Consider the following 20,845-nt stretch of genomic DNA (forward strand, 5'->3'; position numbering starts at 1 on the left):
CTGAATCATACCTTTGAACATGGGTTAGACCACTGTCATTTTCCTACCGGGTCAACAGACGGGATGTTGTTGCGTTCATCTTACTCCTGAGCATCCCCACCAGGACTACAGCAGAACCTATCACTACTTTTATTTTATAATCCACAAAACAATACACTGGTGAGGTTAAAGGCTTGGCTATGACTATAAGATGGTTCATGGCAAAGCTGGACCAAAAGTCAATCCCTTATTTACTGTTCTTATTTAAGTCACTGCTATTTTCAAAGAAAATCAAACCAAACTACCACTACCAATCCTTCTGAAAAGTTATCCAAGGGCATGCTGCATGGAGGATATGGAGAAAAATTACTTCCACCTTCTGACATATAATATTTTCTTTCAAATAGGTGAAGTAGGTTTTTTTTTTTTTTTTAATATACCATTTCAAAGCTTCCTCTCTGAAACAGGTAAGACTCTAAGTGGCTCAGAAGAGTCCTCAGTCCAGAAATGAAACGGATAAGGAAGCAGACAGACAGCGTGGAGAAGTAAGAAAGTGATACAAACAGGGGTGCTAGGTAAGAACCTTGGGACACCCTTAAGAGTTATGGAATATTTGAGCACACAGACAGGCATATTCAGTTTGCCCCAGAGTATTTGGTCATGTATCTGCATTTGACACAGGAGAGAGGAGGAATGAGAGTAAGGCAATGTTATCAGTTTTCAGAGAGGGCATGGTAAAAGAGCTTGCTTTCTATTACGAGCTACTGCAGGCCTTTAGAAAACAACTTGGGTTTCCAGACAACTGACTAAATAGGACAGATTGTTTGTGACTACAGTGGTAGAAATGAACAGGTGTTTTGACCACATTTGTAATGCCCTTTCTGTATTTCTTCTTTACACTCAGCACAAATATACATTTGGAAAAAAGGTATGCAAAAGATTGTGGTTTCTTATTAAATGGGTTCATTTGTAACACAGGAAAGAGTTTAAAAAATCATATCTATATACATATACATATATAGATGTATATGTATATATTCCTTTATACAGAAACCTTTACATGCAATTGTTGCCACTGTATTTTAATAAAGACTGACTTTGCATGATCAGTAACCCTATGATAGCGAGTGAGCTCCTGCCCCAGTCTGTTCATGGTCTCACAGTTCATGCTGTGTTGCTAGAGAAACTGGGGCTACATCTGGGCATTTTTATTACATGATTTTGCACCTTCACACTGCTCTTCTGCAGACTAGGTTTACACAGTTGTCAGGATCAAAACATGAAAAGAGAGATTAAGGCTGCATTTTGCTTATCACACAGTCACTTGGAGTCAAACAGCTCTTTCCCATCATGGGTTTTACTGGTTTTTGTAAGATAATGGTCTACGGATAACTCTAGCCTCTCTCATCCAGACCAGTGTAGTGAATTATGCTGCTTCTCATCACACAGATATTTTAAAATGTTTACTCTCTCTCTTCCAGGTGAACTAGCCATTAAATAACACTTCTAGAAATCCTCTACCTTCCTGATACACTTTGACAGAAAGGTGATACAACCAGAACCAGTCTCACATTTCTGTTTCATTTCGTGGGCATGTTTGTAAATCATGAATTCCAGCATGTTCCTGTCTGAAGAAATGAGAAGGTTATCACTTATGTTGTAGAAGACACACTGATTTTCCCGTAGCACGTGGGACATGTATTTCTGTGGAGCAGGTAAACGCTGTATCAGTTATCCGGTGAATAGCTGTGGCCCCTGGGTTCTAGGGCTGCGCACACCCGGTCATAACAAGAGTTGTGTTTCTTGGAGGGTGTGGCTTCATTGGATTCTGAGGAGTCACTCACGGTGATGGGGCTGTCTCTTGCGAAGACCTCAGTGGACTCTCTCCATAAGCAATCCACAGACACTTTAAAGGAGTAACTGTTGGACTTTGGCCTGGCTGTCTGTGTGGCATTGTTGAAAATCTGTCTGCTGTTCGAAGTGGCAATTTTAATTTTCAGTGCAGCATCTACACGGTCCACCACCGTGTATATCCCTATACTTCCATCATCAAAACCAACAATGATGTTCAGGTGTCTTTGAGAGAGGGCAAGAAAAGTTGGGGTTTTGTAAAGGGAACAAGCACCGATATTTTTGCCATCGGCCAGTCTCATGACAATCAGGCTGGATATGGCATCATTCTCCTCTTCTTCCTCCCCATTTCGAAAGCAGATGTATACCAGGTAGCGACCATCTCGAGACAGCCTTTGCCTCCAGATGACTCCAGACGCATGAACTACCCGTAATTTGCCACTGTGTAAATCAAGCACATTGATATTCTCATCCCCACGAGATATGATGCCTAGCTTTCCATTGGGAGAAATTTCAAAATCTTCCAGGGTTTTCAGGAAGTTGTTGGGAAGCTGCACACGCCGACAGATCACTTCATCCGTCAGACTCCAGATGTTCACAGTCTCAGCCGATGTGATAAACACAACAATGTCAGGACAGTCAGGGATCAATTTAAAATTCACAATGGTGGTCCCATCCTCACAGCAAAATTTCTTGGTGATGCTTCCTGTCCAGAGGCTGACTGCCAACACTTTGCTTTTAGTCATTCCCACCACGAAGGTATTGGCGGAGGTAATGAAGGCATTTTGCAAAGTGGTCAGGATGTTGCAGACTCTGTGGCCCGTGGCCAGTCTCCAAACCCTTGAGGCATTTTCCTCACAGAGGGAGACCACAAACTGGTCATTGTGTGTAATCAGCAGCTGAGATATTCTCTGCCCATTAATTCGGAAAAGGTTTTCCCCGCTGCTGGTGTGCCAAACATACTGGCTGCTTTTGTCGTCCGATGTCACCATTATGTCTCCAGCGGATGTTAACACGCAGTGCTCCACTATTCCTTCGTGTTTGAAAACGGCCTCGATGAACCCGCTGCCGAAGTTCCACTTGTGCACGCAATTGGAGCCATCGAGGGAGTAGATGATCTCCCCTCTAGCCGGCAGCACCAGGCTTTGGATGGGTTTCCCAGTCTTATCTATGTTGGACATAGCTGTGATTATATCTATGTCCCAGATGGAAAGGACACCACTGGTTGATAAAGATAGCAGCATGTTGTGGTGACTAGATTTCACCAACTTCACTATAGTACCCGAGATTTCCTGTAAGCTGGCCATGCACTGACCCGTATCTCGCCTCCAGAAAAACACGGCCGGGGTGTTCTCCATGGTGGCGATGATGCAGTCTCCATTCTTGGACAGCACGGCCGATATAAAGCGCTCGTTATGCTTGGCTCTGAACTTTTCGGCCACCTTCCACATGCCGGTGTCTAAGAGCTCGATGCTGAGAGCTTTACAGATCAGAACGGCACTTTGGTCCTCTGAAAGCTCGATGCTGACCACCTCGCTGTCTTCTCTCCGGCAGTCAAAGTCATCTGTCAGTTGGGGGTTGGAAACATCCTCTGTATTCCAAACAGAGAGGCTTCCTTCACTGTCAACCATCACCATCTCTTGAGCCGTGTCCAAGGTGAGAAGGAACTTCACAAAGCCACCTGAAAATTCCGATGTCACCGTACACAGCTTCTCTCCGCTGCCTAAGTGGAAAATGGTGGTGGTGTTCAGATATTGCCCGCAGAAAGCGTACACCCCGTCCAGAGAGCACTGGACACAGGTCACTTCATACCAGCAGTGGAACTGGTAAAGGGGCCACCCATAGAGCAGATCTATGACAGTGACATCTTTGCTGGCCTCCAGCCAGGCGAGGGCATGGTTGACAGACAGTGTAAATCCATTGATGTAGGGGGACCCACTTCCGTGCTTTGTACCTTTGATTTCTACTTCAGACAGGAGGCAGGAGTTGACGTTGTCATAAATCAACAAGGTGTTATTTGTTGTAGCAACCACAAGGTACTTTTCGTCGCTGGTAAGCTTCATGCCCAGAATGACAGACTGGGCTGTCGTGATCTGCCTGAGTAACTGGCGAGTCTCCACATCCCATGTGCTGATGGAACCGTTTTCTAAAGCTGTGAGGACCGTGCTGGGGTTACAGGTAGGCAGAATCTCTGTGACATGCAGGTGACTGGACGATAAAGGGAGACGCTCGGGGCTGTAGGTCACATCCATGGACGAATGCAACGGGACGATGGAGCAGTATTTGGGCCCGTCTTTGTCGCATTCTAGGAGAAGGTGTCTGAGTTTGGGCAGGGAGCTTACGACAGGCAGCAGCCTTTGCTGAAGCTCTGCAGAGAGGGATCCCGGGAACGCAGTGAGCTTGTTTCTGATGCTGCGGAGGGTGCTGGCCAGGAACTTCAGCTCCTTCTCTTGTGAGTAGCTGTAAGCCAGCTCGATGTCTGTTAGCACTTTGTCAAACTGGCCGATCTTGATCATGGTGTAAAGCCAGCTGAAGTTCATGATGATGCCGTACAGCAGGTCGTCGGTTTTCCCACAGCGTGTCAGGTGGTACAAAAGCTCACACATCTTCCTATGATTGACAAAAAAGATATCAGGCTCCAGGGGGTTGCACTGGAACACCCAGGGCTGATCGGGAGCCTGTCTGTCGAAGGAAGCCTGCTCCATGAAGTGCTTTTCTTCCTCCAGCAGGCTTCTGTTCTCCAAGTCGAGGCAGCCGTTCAAATAGGGGTCTTCGAGGCAGAAAGCTTTCCTCCTGCCGCCTGACCACACCCCCAGGAAATAATCAGCCAGGATGGTGTGCATTTCACGCAGGTTGCTGTCCTCCTGCAGGTATAGCTTCTGGGCTATGAGCTGCAGGTGCCTGTTAGCCCAGACCAGCAGCGTGATGTTCTTCACATGTCTTTCTATTAAGTAGCCGCTGAGGCCCTCCTTGAGCCTTGCAATGTACAGGTAAGGTACTCGTAGGGGATTGTTGGGCCGGGTGCTCTCATTGAGCTCATTCATAACACTGTTGTCCAGGGCTAACACGTCCTCCAGCTCCATCTCACTCAAACCCATTTTGGCCATGGTGATATAACCCAGAGCCCTCGAAACCAGTTTCTGACCACACTTCTTTTCCAAGGACCAGAAGAGCTGCTCTATACTCTCATGAACGGTGACGCAGAGGGAGGATTCATCAACATCCTTGTGAGATCGCCAGTGTCTCACCTCCCTGAAAGTCAGGTTCACAAACATGGGCAGTGTGCACTTGGAGAATGCATTGTTGACATAGATCTGCTGGCCCGATGTGACCTTCCTTTTGACACGCAGCAGCTGGTGTTTGAGGACCTGACTACACATCTTCCTGTCCCGGGGAATGAGCTCGATGTAGCTGTTTTCTTCGTGGATAAGGCACCGTAGTTTCTGCAGGATCCCGTGTTTGTTGGGCAGTGTGGAGAGGACGATCCGGACGAAGCGGGGCAGGTGAGCTGGGAGCCACCAGAGCTTCCTGGCGTCGTCATTCTCTGAGAGCTGCTCCAGGGCGTCCAGTATTATCACCAGGGGTCTCTGCAATGAAGACTCATTCAAGAGGTTGATGAACAAGTCTCGGAGGTCATGGATCTTCTTCGGGTAGCTTTGAACCAGGCACCGGTAGTTGACTGCCAGTTGTTCACAAACACTCAGGAGGAGAGGCCTCAGGTCAGTGCTCACGTCTGTTGTCCCTAGAAATCTCACCACGACGACGGGGTCAGACTCTGGTCCTGTGTCTTCATGTAGCCAGCCATAAGCCTAGAGCAGAAGTAGAGTTTAGAACAGTAATGTGCATTTACATAGTCCTGGCCAACTGAAGTTCCTTCCTCCAGAACTCAGAGTAACACCTGCTGCGCAGAAAGTATCCTGAACCAAAACAACAACAACAACAACAACAAAAATGCAAATACCACCTGGGAAGGCCAAAGAGTTGTCACAAAACCCTACTAGTGAGACCCACAAGTACTGAGGTAGTGATTATAGTCCAAGTCAATCATCAGGCAACATTTGCTTGTGTTCTAAAAATACGGAAGATTCCATAAACCTATAAGTCCAAGTATCTAGTATGGTCTCTTTTTCATGTCCAAACCCCCATTTTCTGGCACACTTATGGGCAGTGCTTAATGTTCATTTAATGACTGAATTAAATATTGATTTAAACATTATATTGAGTTAAATATTTCCAGTAATTGAGACCATATAATATTATATATGGTGATATATATCTATATAGGGATGCTATAAGCTCATCATTATGAGAATATTTTTGTCATTAAAAACCTATGTCGCTGGTTTACTACGTAAGCAGGTAGTCATCATTTCATATTATGGCCCTGCAGGGCAGACGGGATTATAGTCTCATCTACTGGAAGAGGAAACTGTGGCTCAGCTTAGATAAATGACGATTCAAGTCAGGTGGTCACCACAGACAAAATCAGATTAGAAACCACAGCTGACTCACATGCTGTGTGCTCTGCTATTACTTTCTCGCTCTTCTTGCCTCCCATCTTATTCCCCTTCCTCCTTCCTTTCCTACTTTTCCTCTCTCCACTCACTTCCTTCATACCTTCCTTCCTTCCCTTAACTGTGGAACTGAGGAGATAACATATTTAGGGGACTGCTGAATTTAGTATTTTTATGTCTGAAAAATCAGGGTTGAGTGGAGATCAATCAGGAGTATTTTAGGGGGGCTGAAGAGATGGCTTAGCGGTTAAGTGCTTGCCTGTGAAGGCTGAGGACACTGGTTCGAGGCTTGATTCCCCAGGACCTACGTTAGCCAGACGCACAAGGGGGCGCATGCGTCTGGAGTTCATTTGTAGAGGCTGGAGGCCCTGGCATGCCCATTCTCTCTCTATATATATCTGCCTCTTCCTCTCTCTGTCTGTTGCTCTCAAATAAATAAATAAATAAAAATTTTTAAAAAGAGTATTTTAGGGAGAAAGAGCCTTGCACTCATCCTAGGAACTTACCAAGGGTATTCCACAGACAAGGAAAGATTACTTTATACATTAGGAAGTTTGTGAATTTTGGCTCTTCTATATAATTAAGTTTAAGGAATAAAGATTAGAGTTTCAAAAAAATTAGAGTATCATAGGAAGCTACCACATAAAATACTTTTACCATGTAAAATACACTTTATTGCTCAGTGTTGTTGGAAGCTGGTTGCAAGGCAGATAACATAACCATCCACCAACTGTCCACTGGCGGCTAGTCAGAGCCGAGGCACAGGCTGACCCTGCGTGGACTGCTCATGGCACTTGTGTGCATCTTCCCCACCACCCAGCACAGGCGGCCACCCTTGTGTTGTCAGTGAAGTATGGCTCTGCCATCATGAACTGGTGTCCATAGAATACACTGGGTGACACTGGAGACAAACAGGAAACGTCTGTGTGTAACCCCCACCAATGAGAGACACAAGGTGATAGATAAGACATGGAAAATTGCTGCTGAGAGTCAGCTAGTCAACTCTAGGACAGCAAGGGGAAAGGTGTTATATAGCCAAATTCCTGTGAATTGAAGCAGTATCTTCCCAAAGGAGAAGGGATGTTCAGGAGACTCAGAAGATCAAGACTGGGAGATGGCCAGTGGATACAGGGTGGGAGACGGTCAGTGGATACAGGGTGGGAGATGGTCAGCGGATACAGGGTGGGAGACGGTCACTGGGGACAGGATGGGAGGTTCACGAAGAGAAGTAGCTTGAGGAAACCATGGGATGGTCTGCAAAGAGATTCAAGGCGTCTTTGAACATTTGCTCAGAGCAGAGGTTAGACCTCAGTTCACAACAGAGGCAGTTACATCCGACCTTTCCGGCCCCTTTACATTTCCCATATCTTCCACACTGCAACCTGACAGGAGCAACCTGTGGTTGACATTAGGAAAGGAGAGGAAGACCTGCTATGTGGACACAGAAGATGGCCAAGTGCCCATTGCCTTGATTATGGTAGGCTTCAGATGAAGGAGAGAAATGTGTAAGCAAAAGGTCAGTCATTACTGGAGATTGGATGTACTACTGACCAAACTGAGAATGGTTTTGTGACCAGAGCATCTAGGAGCCTAACTTTAAAAAAAATAAAATTATTTATTTATTTGTTTACTTGAGAGCGAGAGTGAGAGCGAGAGAGAGGGAGAGAGAGAGGAGAGAGAATGGGTGTGTCAGGGCCTCCAGCCACTGCAAATGAACTCCAGATGCACTTGCCACCCTGGGTATCTGGTCCTGGGGAATTGAGCCTCGAACCAGGGTCCTTAGGCTTCACAAGCAAACGCTTAACTGCTAAGCCATCTCTCTAGCCCTAGAAGCCTAGTTTTTATCCGAGAGGGAAAGAAGCACTTTTTTTGGGGGGGGGGGGCAATCCTCATTTTCATCTCAATTGGATGGATGAGTTTAAACAGTAAGAGACAAAATCAAGTGGCTTTCTCGTTGTGCTCCACCAGGTTTGTTCTCTTGGTATTTCTGTCATCCCAGCAGAAAAAAAAATACTGATGTATCCATTCCAAAATGAGTAATTACCATTCAGAAAATGAATATGAATTCACTTAATCCCATCCCTCCAAGAGAATAGTTTTATGCATATATATGGGAAAGGATAGATTTTACCTTCTTTGCAACTTCTGCTAGCAGAAGGGTCTTCCCTGTGCATGGCCCACCATATACAATAAGAGGGTTGATGTGTCCAGTTTTGCTTGGAAGGATGTATTTGTGCAGGATGTTCAGAGATTCACATTTGTACTCGTAGAAGGAGGCATACGTTTTACATAATGACGAATGCTGGAGGATTTCATCATACAGCGTATCAGTTTCCGTGTCAAAATTCTGTTGTACTGTCGCCTGAATTATATCAATCATGTCCTCATAAAATTGCTTACCAAGTCCCTCTATGTAATGATTTTCTATTTCTTGGGAGTAGCCCAGTTTCATGTCACAATGAGTAACAGAGGTGTACACCCTCAAGTTGGACGATGCAACGATAGTAGGAATGAATTCATCCCTGAGTTTTATCAGCTTCTCTTGAGCTTCGGGGTCACGGATGATCCTTGGTTCTGTCCCAGTTATATCCATGTATTTTCCCATCTCTGGGATTTTCACAAAGCGCTCAATGTTAGCGATCTTCCTAATGTAGCACACACACTTCTTCAGGAATGCTGGGGTTTGCTTGCCTAGTGCAAAGTCAAACTCATCCTCGATGGCTGGAAGAAAACAATACAATGGGTTGATTGCCCACCACACAGAAGCAAAGCACCCATAGTCCCAATATGTACCTCTCAGCCACTTCTGGTGGGCTATTTTGTTTATAGTTTGGGGTGGAATAGCCTATAGAATAATTTCTTAATTTTGTAGTTGTCATTTCAAAGCAGCTGAAATCCCAGAATAAGGTTTTTTTTAAATTTTTTTTTTTGAGGTGGGGTCTGGTTCTAGCCCAGGCTGACCTGGGATTCACTATGTAGTCTCAGGAGGCTGGCCTCGAACTCTTGAGTGCTGGGATTAAAGGCATGTGCTACCACTACCTGGCAAGAATAGATTTTTAATAAAATGATTTCATTTCCTCCCAGTGGGAAGGAGAAGTTGAATATCAACATAAGAAAGCAAGTGTAACAAGTTCATAGTTGAGGCTTTTAACTTGTCTAGTTTCCCTCACAGTATTAAGTTTTAAAATTTTATACATGTATGAGAGAGAGAGAGAGAGAAAGGAAGAATACAGACTTGCCAGGGCCTCTTGCCACTGAAAACAAACTCCAGATACATGCACTGTCTTGTGCATCAGGCTTTGTATGGGTACTGGGGAACTGAACCCAGGCTGGTAGGCTTTACAAGCTAGTGCCTTTAATTGCTAAGCCATCTTTCTAACCCTTTCAGTCTTTAGCCTTTCTAAGATTAGAGAAAGAGCAAATGGGGCCAGAAAAGACAGAGAAGCCTACAGCTACTGAAGCCAGCACCAATTTGTTTGAGGTTTATTGTACTCTAGGTAGCAGGTATGTCCAAATACAAATATAAAACCACATTTAAAAAATGTAACTGTGGGGCTGGAGAGATGGCTTAGTGGTTAAGCACTTGCCTGTGAAGCCTAAGGATCCCGGTTCAAGGCTCGATTCCCCAGGACCCACGTTAGCCAGATGCACAAGGGAGTGCACGCATCTGGAATTCGTCTGCAGTGGCTAGAAGCCCTGGCGCGCCCATTCTCCCCCCCCCCCCCCTGCCTCTTTCTCTGTCTCTCTCAAATAAATAAAAATAAACCAAAAAAAAAAAATGTAACTGTGTTCTGAGTACTGATCAATCTCAAAGATACAAGTCACTGCTAAATCCCACCACATCTATCAGAAAAGGTATAGAAAATGAGTATGAAATTTTATTTCTTCAAAATTGAAGCATATATGGCTTATAATACACAAGCTTATATACAAATGACTGTACATTATACCCAACTATAGACAATTGTACATTTGAGGTTGCATTAGAACATTTCAACTTGGATCCATCTTATTAAAAACATCATTGTTTAGGGGATAAAGTAAGATGATCACACCATTGGGGATGTTAAGGCAAGTAGTCTTTTATAACTGTCTGCTTCTCCTCCCTCCTCTCTTCCCAGCTTCCTTCCTCCCTTCCTTACCCCTTTATTTCATCCAACTGATCTTTTCTCAAAGCCATTTCTGTACACTAGACATGCTGTTAGTTGCCTAGCAGAACTTTGTGTGCTGTGACCTAACTATGGATACTAGTTGGAAGTGGGGCCTTGAAGGTGGCTGTCAGGAGGGTGTATATTTCATGAGCAGGAGTAACGCTGCCAAAAAGAGGCTTCCGAATACGCCTCTGCTCCCCGTGCCAAGTGAGGTGGCATCACTGCTCATCAAATCTGCAGGTGCCGTGCTCTTGGAATTCCCTAATTCCATAAATGTAAGAAACAAATTTCTATTGTTTGTGAGCTACTCAGCGTATGGTATGCTGTTACAGCCACCTCAATGGACTTACGAGGTGGTGGAGTTGACTGACAAGTGGGGAGGCAGATAGTCATCTTAGATTCCCATAAATAAATGTGTTGTGATAGATTTTAATCCTAAGACGGGGAAGGACACGGTGTGATGAGAACAAGCAGTCAGGGCTCTCACCCAGCTAGGGAGGTCAGAGAAAACTTCCCTCTCCGCTGGAAGTTGATTGAATCATGACGAGAAGAGGGCTCCGAATACATGGGGCATAACTGGGCTGACCAGAATAAAGAAATCTAATGTGTGGCCCTAACTCCAATGTCAAGCAAAGCCTGGAATATAGACACATACATATTGTGTGACTAAGGGTAATTTTTTTCCTCAGTGATGACTTTTACTGGCATTCTTGTGATAATAAGTTTTCTGTAATGATAGCAATTGATCAAAAATTTTGGTTCTAGAGAAACACATATGTTCATAATCATAGGTGCTCAGTCAACATATATGTTCATGGCTGCTGTACACATGTACAGTAAACTGGGCCATGAGAATCAGTACATTTTAAAAAGTGTTTTAACAGACATCTTAGTTAAGGAACTAGCTTCTGATAATGGAGATTCCTCTCTTTGCATGAGAACGACAGACAAGTGAGTCTCTGGGCGCTGCTTTAATGTTAAGTTAGAGCTTACCACTCTCATTCTGTAACTTTCCATTGCACCCTGAATGGCGCTTAAAGCTTCAGAAGGCCTGTACACACTGTCACCCCCTCTTCTGCTCCTCTCTGAACCTGACTTTCTTTCTGCTCAGGGAATTGGCTGAACAGCCCATCTGAGGGATCTAGAACCTGTTGGTCTTCCTGCCTGGTATTTTCCTCCTTAGATGACCATGCCTCTTTCAGATGATTCCTCCCAACATCAAGCTCAAAGATCATCTCCTTAGCTCATCCATTTGGCACCTGGATCCCAAGCATCCTTCATCAGTCGCTATTATCCTATAACTGTGTTTTATTCAAATTACCTATTTCTGAAAAGATCCTGCTCATTAGCTTAATATCATATTTCCCTTGCTGGAAAATAGGTTCCAGGAGAAGAGAGGCCTTGCCTTAACTCACTTTTATCATTCTTTGCTTAAAGTTGGACAGTCGGGCTGGAGAGATGGCTTAGCGGTTAAGCACTTGCCTGTGAAGCCTAAGGACCCTGGTTCGAGGCTCGGTTCCCCAGGTCCCACGTTAGCCAGATGCACAAGGGGGTGCACGCGTCTGGAGTTCGTTTGCAGAGGCTGGAAGCCCTGGCGCGCCCATTCTCTCTCTCTCCCTCTATCTGTCTTTCTCTCTCTGTCTGTCGCTCTCAAATAAATAAATAAAAAATGAACAACAACAAAAAATTTAAACAAAAGTTGGACAGTAGATCCCCACACACATTTGCCACGTGACCCAGTGAAGGACTGAACTCCGCAGAGAATCAGCGACAGGCATTTGTGTATCCAGCCGTCTCTGAACTTCTGTAAGATCACATTTGCTAGGGAAGCCCTTGAGTTAAGCAAAGGACTTTCCATGAGTTAAGGAGCTCTTGCCCCTCCAGGACATGGAAACATTTAGAAAAATTAAATTTGCAAGGCCGTAAATGAGATTCAGTTTATTGACCCCTGAAAGGGAAGCAGAGAATGCATCTCTTATTTATTTATTCCTTAGTTTACGGAGGACACATGAAAAGTACCTGAGAACAGGTATCTCTTAGCTTGACTGTGTTTCATTTTTCCCTTTTCATATAACAGTTTGACAGCAGCCTTAAATATTGTTTTGATTTCATCTGATATCTCTTGCCACGGCTTCTCATTTTCAGTGTTGGCAGGGGGTTGCATCTAGGGAAAGGTAAAAGTGGGAAGTTAGTCTTAAAATTGTGAAAGAGAAACCAGTATTTAAGAGAAGTCCCATTGTTTAAAGACTGCTAGGCGCCAACACTCATATAGTCTTATTTATACATTCATTCATTCAGAAATAACTTGTGCATAAGTAGCCTGTGAGGTTTTATAAATGCTTCCCATTTTCCTAGAGAATTGTAGAAACAGATGGCAATGGAACAAATTAAACCAATTACAGGGCTGGAGAGATGGCTTAGTGGTTAAAGGCACCTGCTTTCAAAGCCTGAATACCCAGGTTCAGTTCTCCAGTACCCACGTAGAGCCAGGTCCACTATGTGGAACATGCGCGTGCAGTTCATTTGCAGTGGTGGGCGCTGTTCACCTGTACTCACAGTTATTTGATTAGATGATGCCTGAAGTTTTGAGAATTTTGTGGGTAATGAACTCACAGATCTAAGTATGAGGTATACAACTCAGAATAAATAAGTAGACACAATTTAGAAAAATGAACTAACTCAGGGCTGGGGAGAGAGCTAACTTGGTAAAGTGCTTGGTGGGCAAGGCTGAGGAACTGAGTTTGAGGACTGGCATCCACATAAAAATGACAGGAATGGTACACCTGAAACCCCAGCACTAAGGAGGGTCCTTGGGGCTGACTGGGCAGCCAGTGTTCCTGAGGATGGCACCTGAGGTTGCCCTCTGACTGCCACATGCATGCATACACACAGACACATGCATGGAAAAGGAAAATTAAAAAAACAGACACAATCAGAATATTTTTGGATAAACTCTGAGTTTATCACTAGTACAATTTTATTAGTGGAATTTCCCAAAAGACACCCCAGAAGCAAAATCAGCGGTGCTAGAATGCAAGACAAATTAAACATTTGAGAATCCCTTAGCTTAGGAGTTAGCTTTTGGTTTAAAGTAAAATTTTGAGGTAGGTGGCATGCTCCTTTACTATGTATATACGTTGTGAAATTAGCACCACAATTAAGCTAACACATCCGCCATGTTTCATAGTTAACTTTTTATGGTGAGAACACTATGGTGAGAATACGCTCAGCAAATTTCAAGTGTTTAGTACGTTTTTCTTAACCACGCTGTGCTTTACAGTAGGTCTTTAGAACGAATTCATTCCATGATCGTCAGCACCATTTGACCTCCATTCCCCAGACTCCAGCCCCCAGTAGTCACCCCAAGTTCTATCTCTTTAGATTCCACACCAAAATGATGCTGTAGGGTACTCGGCTTCCTATGTCAGGTTGATTTTACTTAACAAGGCACTTCCCAGATCATCTGGGTGGCGGAAAATGCTAGATTTCCTTCTTTTGAAAGTTGAACCATGTGTGTGCCTGCGTGTGTGATGGGCACTGAAGTTATCTCTGTGTTTTGGCCATTGTGAATGCTGCTTCAGTGGACCGTGAAGTGCACATATCTTTTTAAGACAGTGGCTTCATTTCCCTGTGGATATATACATACACATACACATACACATACACATACACATACACATACACATACACATACACATATACATATACACATACATACATACATACATACATATATATATCCAGAAGTGCCTCTGTTCCGCATTTGTCTCTACTCCTTTCCACACCAGCTCTCCCCCAACAAGGCACCTGAGTTTTCTTTTGCCCACCACTTCACTGACGTTTGCCTTCAGACTTCTAGATGGCCAGCTATCCTAACAGGGGCGAGGGCTTTGATTTCCATTTTCGTCGTGAGTGCGTTTGTAGTTGCTAAAAGGAAGCCGAGGGCCTAGGGCAGGGTAGGTTTTCTGTCTACGGTGCCTTTTCTTCTCTTTCGATGGGGAGCCCGGGCTGGGGGGTGCAGCCGGGCGAGGGGCGGGGAGGGTAGCATACCGCCGCTCGGCTGGTCCTCAGCACCTCGGGTCTGGGTCTCAGGTAATAGGCCGCCGGCACCGCGTTCTCGTCTCGGCAGTACCACTCTTCCAGTAACTTCGTCTCCAGCTCGGCCTCCACGGCGGCGTCCAAAATCATCTCGAACTCCGAGGCTTCCACTTCCCCGGGGATCCGAATGTTCCCATATTTTTCACCTAACAGCCCCTGTGCATGAACAAGACAGCTCGGTTTAGCGCATCACCCACCAGCAAACTTCGCTTCCTCTTCCCAGCATGGGGCCAGGCAATAACCACTCATTAACAAACGGACAGCAAGACGTATTGCTAGTTTTGGATTTTCTTACCATCACAGTGGACACTTGATTCCATAAGCAAAATTAGATGAGCTAACATTATAATGAGGTATTGAAAAAAAAAACCCTGAGATGTTAGATATAGTGGACAAGTGGAAAATTCAGAATTTTTATATCAAAATCTACACTCTTTTTTTTTTTTTCCTCAAGGTAGGGTCTCACTCTAGTCCAGGCTGAACTGTAATTCACTATGGAGTCTCAGGGTGGTCTCAAACTCACGGTGATCCTCCTACCTCTGCCTCCCGAGTGCTGGGATGAAAGGCATGCGCCACCACGCCCTGCTCAAAATCTACATTCTTAAAGTTTGCATAACAAAACCAAACCTGTTCTATTCTGAAATTTGAAATTTGACAAGGACAAGTGCTAGACCTAATAAAACTCCAAGCATGTGAAGTTTCAGATAGGAGCGACAGTTTGAGTCTAAGCTCCAGGTCCACCTGGCTGTGAGGGACGAGGGTGACACGGTTGGGAGCAATGCTGCTGCTAACCCCACTGGCTACTGAGGAAAACTCGCATGTGAACATGACTGCACTTCTTCCTCTGACACTGGCAACAATTCCAGCCAACCAACCATCCAATCAACCAACATGAGCTTCGTGCTACGTGAAGACATAAGAAAATAAATATGCAGCGCTAAGTGGACTGTAAAGTGATCCAGCATTTCCCTGTAGAGTGGTCTAGCAGTATGTCTTCAATGCCTTACAGAGCTTAACACTGTTAGTGAAGTGGGATCTTTTTCTTATGGGAATTTGTTCTTAGAAAATACCTGAGAATGTGCATAAGAACTCCATGCTGAACCTGTTTGTTTGAGCAGGAAAGAGGATATGACCTCCTAAAAATCTCTAGGAAAGGGGGACATTTACTCATTTTTTTCTGAGGGAGGGTTTTGCACAATGCTGGAACTCACCACGTAGGCTGCACTAGCTGGTCAGCAGGACCTGGGGATCTGCTGGCCTGTGTCTCATAGTGCTAGGATTCTGAGCATGTAGCAGCGCACCTGACTTTCTTTTTTTAAAATGTGCTCTGGGGGGCTGGAGAGATGGCTTAGCGGTTAAGCGCTTGCCTATGAAGCCTAAGGACCCCGGTTCGAGGCTCGGTTCCCCAGGTCCCACGTTAGCCAGATGCACAAGGGGGCGCACGCGTCTGGAGTTCGTTTGCAGAGGCTGGAAGCCCTGGCGCGCCCATTCTCTCTCTCTCCCTCTATCTGTCTTTCTCTCTGTGTCTGTCGCTCTCAAATAAATTAAAAAAAAAAATGTGCTCTGGGGATCAAACCAGGTCATCACACTTGCAAGTCAAGCATCATCCAATTGAGCTGTCACCCCAGCCCTGATTCTCACCTTCTAACAATCCTTCTAAAAATCTCCTTTGCTGAACCATCAGGTGTTTCTTCTCATAGACAGAAATCCACTTGAGAGGATCTTATTCCCCATGGGTAGTTCTAGATAAGCATGCTCCGTACTATAGTCAGGGCTGTCTGTCAAGAGGAGTGAGGTTTTCATGCTTGGTTGAGCCATCCAGAAATTTCACACAGGTAAGGAATAGACTAACAGGATGTCTAAGCAGTAGCGACACCAGAGAAAACCAAACACAAGGTGGAGTTTGGTCCCCAGCAAGTGGGCCAGCAGAACACTAAAGATGGAATTGATAGTTGACACCGCTCCATCCAGCAGGAATGTCACAGGAATACCACACACTCAGACACTGTGATAGGCCAACTAGCCATTTGGTGGGGGGCGGGGGGCAGAGAAAATAGTGACTGCTGAAATGAGATCTTGGCCAGTGTAGGACTATCATTATTACACTCCATGGCTACTTAAGTTCTTCATCTTCTTTTTGCTCCAAGTAACATTTATACCTGAGACTAGGTGAGGCTGAATCTACAGACCCATTCCTAAAGTATGTCCCATGGAGCTCCTGCCTTGAGGGCACTCTGGATGCTTGTTAAGTGGACGTTCCTCGGTCCCAGACCTAAAGACAACTGCAGGGAAATGAGAAGAAGTCCAGGAACTTGCATTTTATTTACTGTTTTGAAGCAAAGCTAGCGTTAATTCTAAAAAAAGTTCTTAATATAGATTTAAGGATCAACATCAAGAGAGGGAGAGAAACATCTAAGGTAGGTAATATGTGCCTTGGAGTGGGCGCAGATGTCTTGGAAGAGTTAGTTCAGAACTTGCGCTTTACAATGAGTTTCCAATGAATCTCGCGTTTGAGAAGCAGTGCTTAAGTTCACTCCCCATATTAACAAATGATGTTTGGCAGGTCCATAAGGGGCAAGGCTGGGAATATAGCAGAGCATTTCAAAAATCGAAATCTATTTAAAAACAATTATTTCTTTGAGTGGGGCACCTGGCACCAAATACTGTAATTATTTGATCAATATGGTAAGGCTAATGGTTCCATAGAGTAAAGATTACTAAAAGAAAAACAAATTCTTTATATTCAATTTGAAAAACAAATATAGATTGAGTGCCTACTACGTATAAAGTGGTAGTATAGAACCGTAGAAAAGTAATAATGAGCTGTTTAGGTCTAATGTTCCTTATTGGATTGTTCTTTCCTTGTCCTTCTCTTCTATTGATCCTTTCCTAGGTGGTACACCCATAAATCATGAGTCAGTTGTTTTTCAGGATCTGAGACAAGATTCTGCCGTCGTCTTCCATCTTGCAGTTTGAGAAACAGCACAAGAGAAATTTGCTAGCACATTTCTAAGGAAGACATTTTGGGGTTCTTTGTGGTTTTGTTTGTAAACACAATTATCTACCAGGGCTTGAGAATCAATTTAGAAGATGTCAGTCTGAAGCTGGGGAGGCAGATCAGTCAGCAAAGCGCTTGCCTTGCAAGCAGGAGGACTTGAGTTCAATCCCCAGAACCTATTTAAAGAAGCTGGAAAAAAAAATAACTGATTGCTGCTCCCATAACGCATAACCTACAACTCCACAGGGAATACTTGCAACCCCACTGAAGAAGGTCCCCAGTGGAATGGGGGCAAGGATGAGGGAAAAGAGGGTACCAACATATGATGTATCCATATGAAATATGTTGTTAATAATAATAATAAAGATTTAAAGTTAACCAAAGAAGCTGGGTGTGGGGGTGCATATTTGTATTCTCAGAACTGTGGAGGAGACAAGCTGGTCCCTAAGGCTCACTGGCCAGTCTGCCTTAATTGGTGAGTTCCAGGTCAGTGAGAGAGCCTGTCTCACACAAAATGAGGCATAACACCTGTTATCATCAAGTCTCCACGTGCATACACATGTGTGAGTAAAATAACACACATATACACTCATATACATTGAAAAGAAATGAAACTGTCAGTCTGTAGTGGTTTGATTCAGGCATTCCTATAAACTTAGGTGTTCTGAATGCTAGGTTCCCAGCTGATGGAGATTTGGGAATTAACACCTCCTGGAGAAAGTGTATTGTTGGGGGCAGGCTTATGTGTGTTATAGCCAGTTTCCCCTTGCCAGTGTTTGGCACACTCTCCTGTTGCTGTTGTCCATCTGATGTTGGCCAGGAGGTGATGTCCACCCTCTGCTCATGCCATCGTTTTCCCCTGCCATCATGGAGCTTCCCCTTGAGTCTGTAAGCCAAAATAAACTTTTTTTTTTCTTCCCACAGATGATTTTTGCCAGAAATGCGAACCTCACTGCAACATTAACCTAGCTGCAAAGTCCTGCTCATGTGGTCAGTAGGTCAGAGCAGGGTGGAGAAGGCAGAGTGTTCATGAGGCTTGAAGAAAGTCTCTGGACGGCAAGAGGAGACCTAGGAGCCTATTCGTGGGCTCGGAGTGCATACTCAAATGACCGTAGGGTGGCACAGGACTATGAGCTAGAAAGCAGCCTTCTGATGATTGTCTCCCTCCACCGCTGAAGAGAAAGCAGATCTTCTACATCCCTTTGACCACAAAGCGCAAGATGTTTGCTTTTTAAATATTTTAACAAGCCTTACCAACTTACAGGATAAAGTTTTGTTGGGAAGCTGAAGGACTACATGCAATTTTGTACTGAGGTCAGTTTTTTATAGCTACATCTTCCTGGAACCCTGGACAAAGAAATTCATAGGGTCAGAATAATCTTCATTAATTAATTTATTTGAGGGGGTGTGGGGAGAATGGGGGTGCCAGAGCCTCCAGCCACTGCAAAGGAATCACAGATGCCTGCCCCATCTTGTGTGCATCTGGCTTATGTGGGTAATGGGGAATCAAACCTGGGTTCTTAGGCTTCACAGGCAAGCACCTTTAACCATTAAGCAATCTCTCCAGCCCTCAGAATAATTTTCAGCTTTTCACTGACTTAAGAACTCCCCCAAAACATATATAGGGACATGAAGTTGGGGGTTTGTCTGTTTGTATAAATCCACAATCACCTCTCCCACTCACCTTATCAAATATGGAAAATTATTTATGTTGGCTCATTATTAAATACTGAAGATAAGCTCTAGCTTTGGCATGCACAATGCTAGTGCAGGAAAGGTCTTGATGCTCTGGAGGTGGTGGTTGTCCAACAAGTATCAGATGCTTTGGAACTGTTTGTGTTAACATGGTTCATTTTGGTTAGGTGAATTACACCACCATTCAAAAAGAGAAAGAAATGCTCTCTGAGCTCTTCAGCTCTATGTAAGTAGGAAGTACCATGGAAAGACTTTCCTTTTCTGTCTCTCCTTCCTCTTTATGTGCTGATAGGGACACATCTAAGCTTCTACTTTCACAGGCACAGGGACACTGTTTTCTTTCCTGACATTGTTTTACCTTTCCCACCAGGCCACACTTGGTTCTCCACTGCCCTCTCTCGCTCAGTGTGTGCAGTTATGTTGCCTGGGTTTGAGCATTTCCAGGTCTGGGTCAGGTCTGGTGGAAGCAGGTTTGACTGAAGCAAAAACCAGAGGGATGAAGGTATCCCTGAAGGGTCTGGTGAGCAGAGTGTGTGACAGAGTCCTTGGGAGGTTATGGCTATTGTTCTTTGCAGGGATGTGGCCAGGTGTCCCCTGGGTTGTTGTTGAGGGGTCATTGCTCAGGGAGCAGTTGTAAGGGAGAAGAGAGGTCTCCAGCCCACCCCACCTCCACAGTGGTAGGAAGCTGAAACATGCACTGTGCAAATGCCCTAGTCCCCAGCCCGATGGCCACATGTGGGGCACTTTATCACTCTCTAGAAGCTTTTCTTTCCCCCCACCGTACATATGATTTTTTCTTATACATGACTTCATGTATAAGAGAGCTGCTGAAGAGAGATTGCCTTGCCCAAGACCACTTCTCTAAGAAAACCAGAAGTAGCAGCACGTGTAATTGAGGCTTTATTAGCGCTTGTATATGAGGCTTTATCAGCACTTGTGTATGAGGCTTTATTAGTACTTGTATATGAGGCTTTATCAGCACTTGTGTATGAGGCTTTATCAGCACTTGTGTATGAGGCTTTATCAGCACTTGCATATGAGGCTTTATTAGTACTTGTATATGAGGCTTTATCAGCACTTGTGTATGAGGCTTTATCAGCACTTGCATATGAGGCTTTATCAGCACTTGCATATGAGGCTTTATTAGTACTTGTATATGAGGCTTTATCAGCACTTGCTTTTCATTTAATAGCCTCCTTCTTTCTACTTCCCCAAGTCACGCAGCTACTCTGTCCCCTCCAAGTGCTGTTTGCTTATGATGGCTTTTCCGGTCAGTGCTCTTCACACGGCCACCGTGGATGGCTACACAGGCTGGGGACTGCACGAGTCTAAGGAATGACCTTAGGGTTGCTATTGTTTCTTTTTTGTGTGTATGTATGTGTATGTGTGTGCATGACAATGATTGTGTGTATGTGTGTATATGAGCTCACATATGCCATAGTGTGTGTGTGGTTGGGTGTTGGTCCTTTCTATGCAGCTTGTTCGAGACAGGATCTCTCTTGTTACTTCTGCTGGGAAGGTCAGACTAGCTGGCCCTCAGTGCTTCAGAACTCTCTTGA

At 44.6% G+C, this 20,845-nt stretch overlaps 1 protein-coding gene across 2 annotated transcripts in view; it reads right to left on the minus strand.

The window, feature by feature from the left end:
- Positions 1–371: 371 nt before the first annotated feature.
- Positions 372–20,845, minus strand: part of Nwd2 (NACHT and WD repeat domain containing 2) — a 180,044-nt gene continuing 159,570 nt past the window's right edge. For both annotated transcript variants that reach the window (XM_004656109.2, XM_045130253.1), the window contains 4 exons: positions 14,546–14,749; positions 12,515–12,659; positions 8,476–9,065; positions 372–5,639 (listed from right to left, as the gene is read on the minus strand). In XM_004656109.2, coding sequence (XP_004656166.2) covers positions 1,707–5,639; positions 8,476–9,065; positions 12,515–12,659; positions 14,546–14,749 — 4,872 coding nt within the window. In that variant the 3' untranslated portion in view covers positions 372–1,706. The remainder of the gene's footprint in view (positions 5,640–8,475; positions 9,066–12,514; positions 12,660–14,545; positions 14,750–20,845) is intronic.

This window comes from Jaculus jaculus, chromosome 11 (assembly GCF_020740685.1).
Source record: "Jaculus jaculus isolate mJacJac1 chromosome 11, mJacJac1.mat.Y.cur, whole genome shotgun sequence".
Taxonomy (NCBI): domain Eukaryota; kingdom Metazoa; phylum Chordata; class Mammalia; order Rodentia; family Dipodidae; genus Jaculus; species Jaculus jaculus.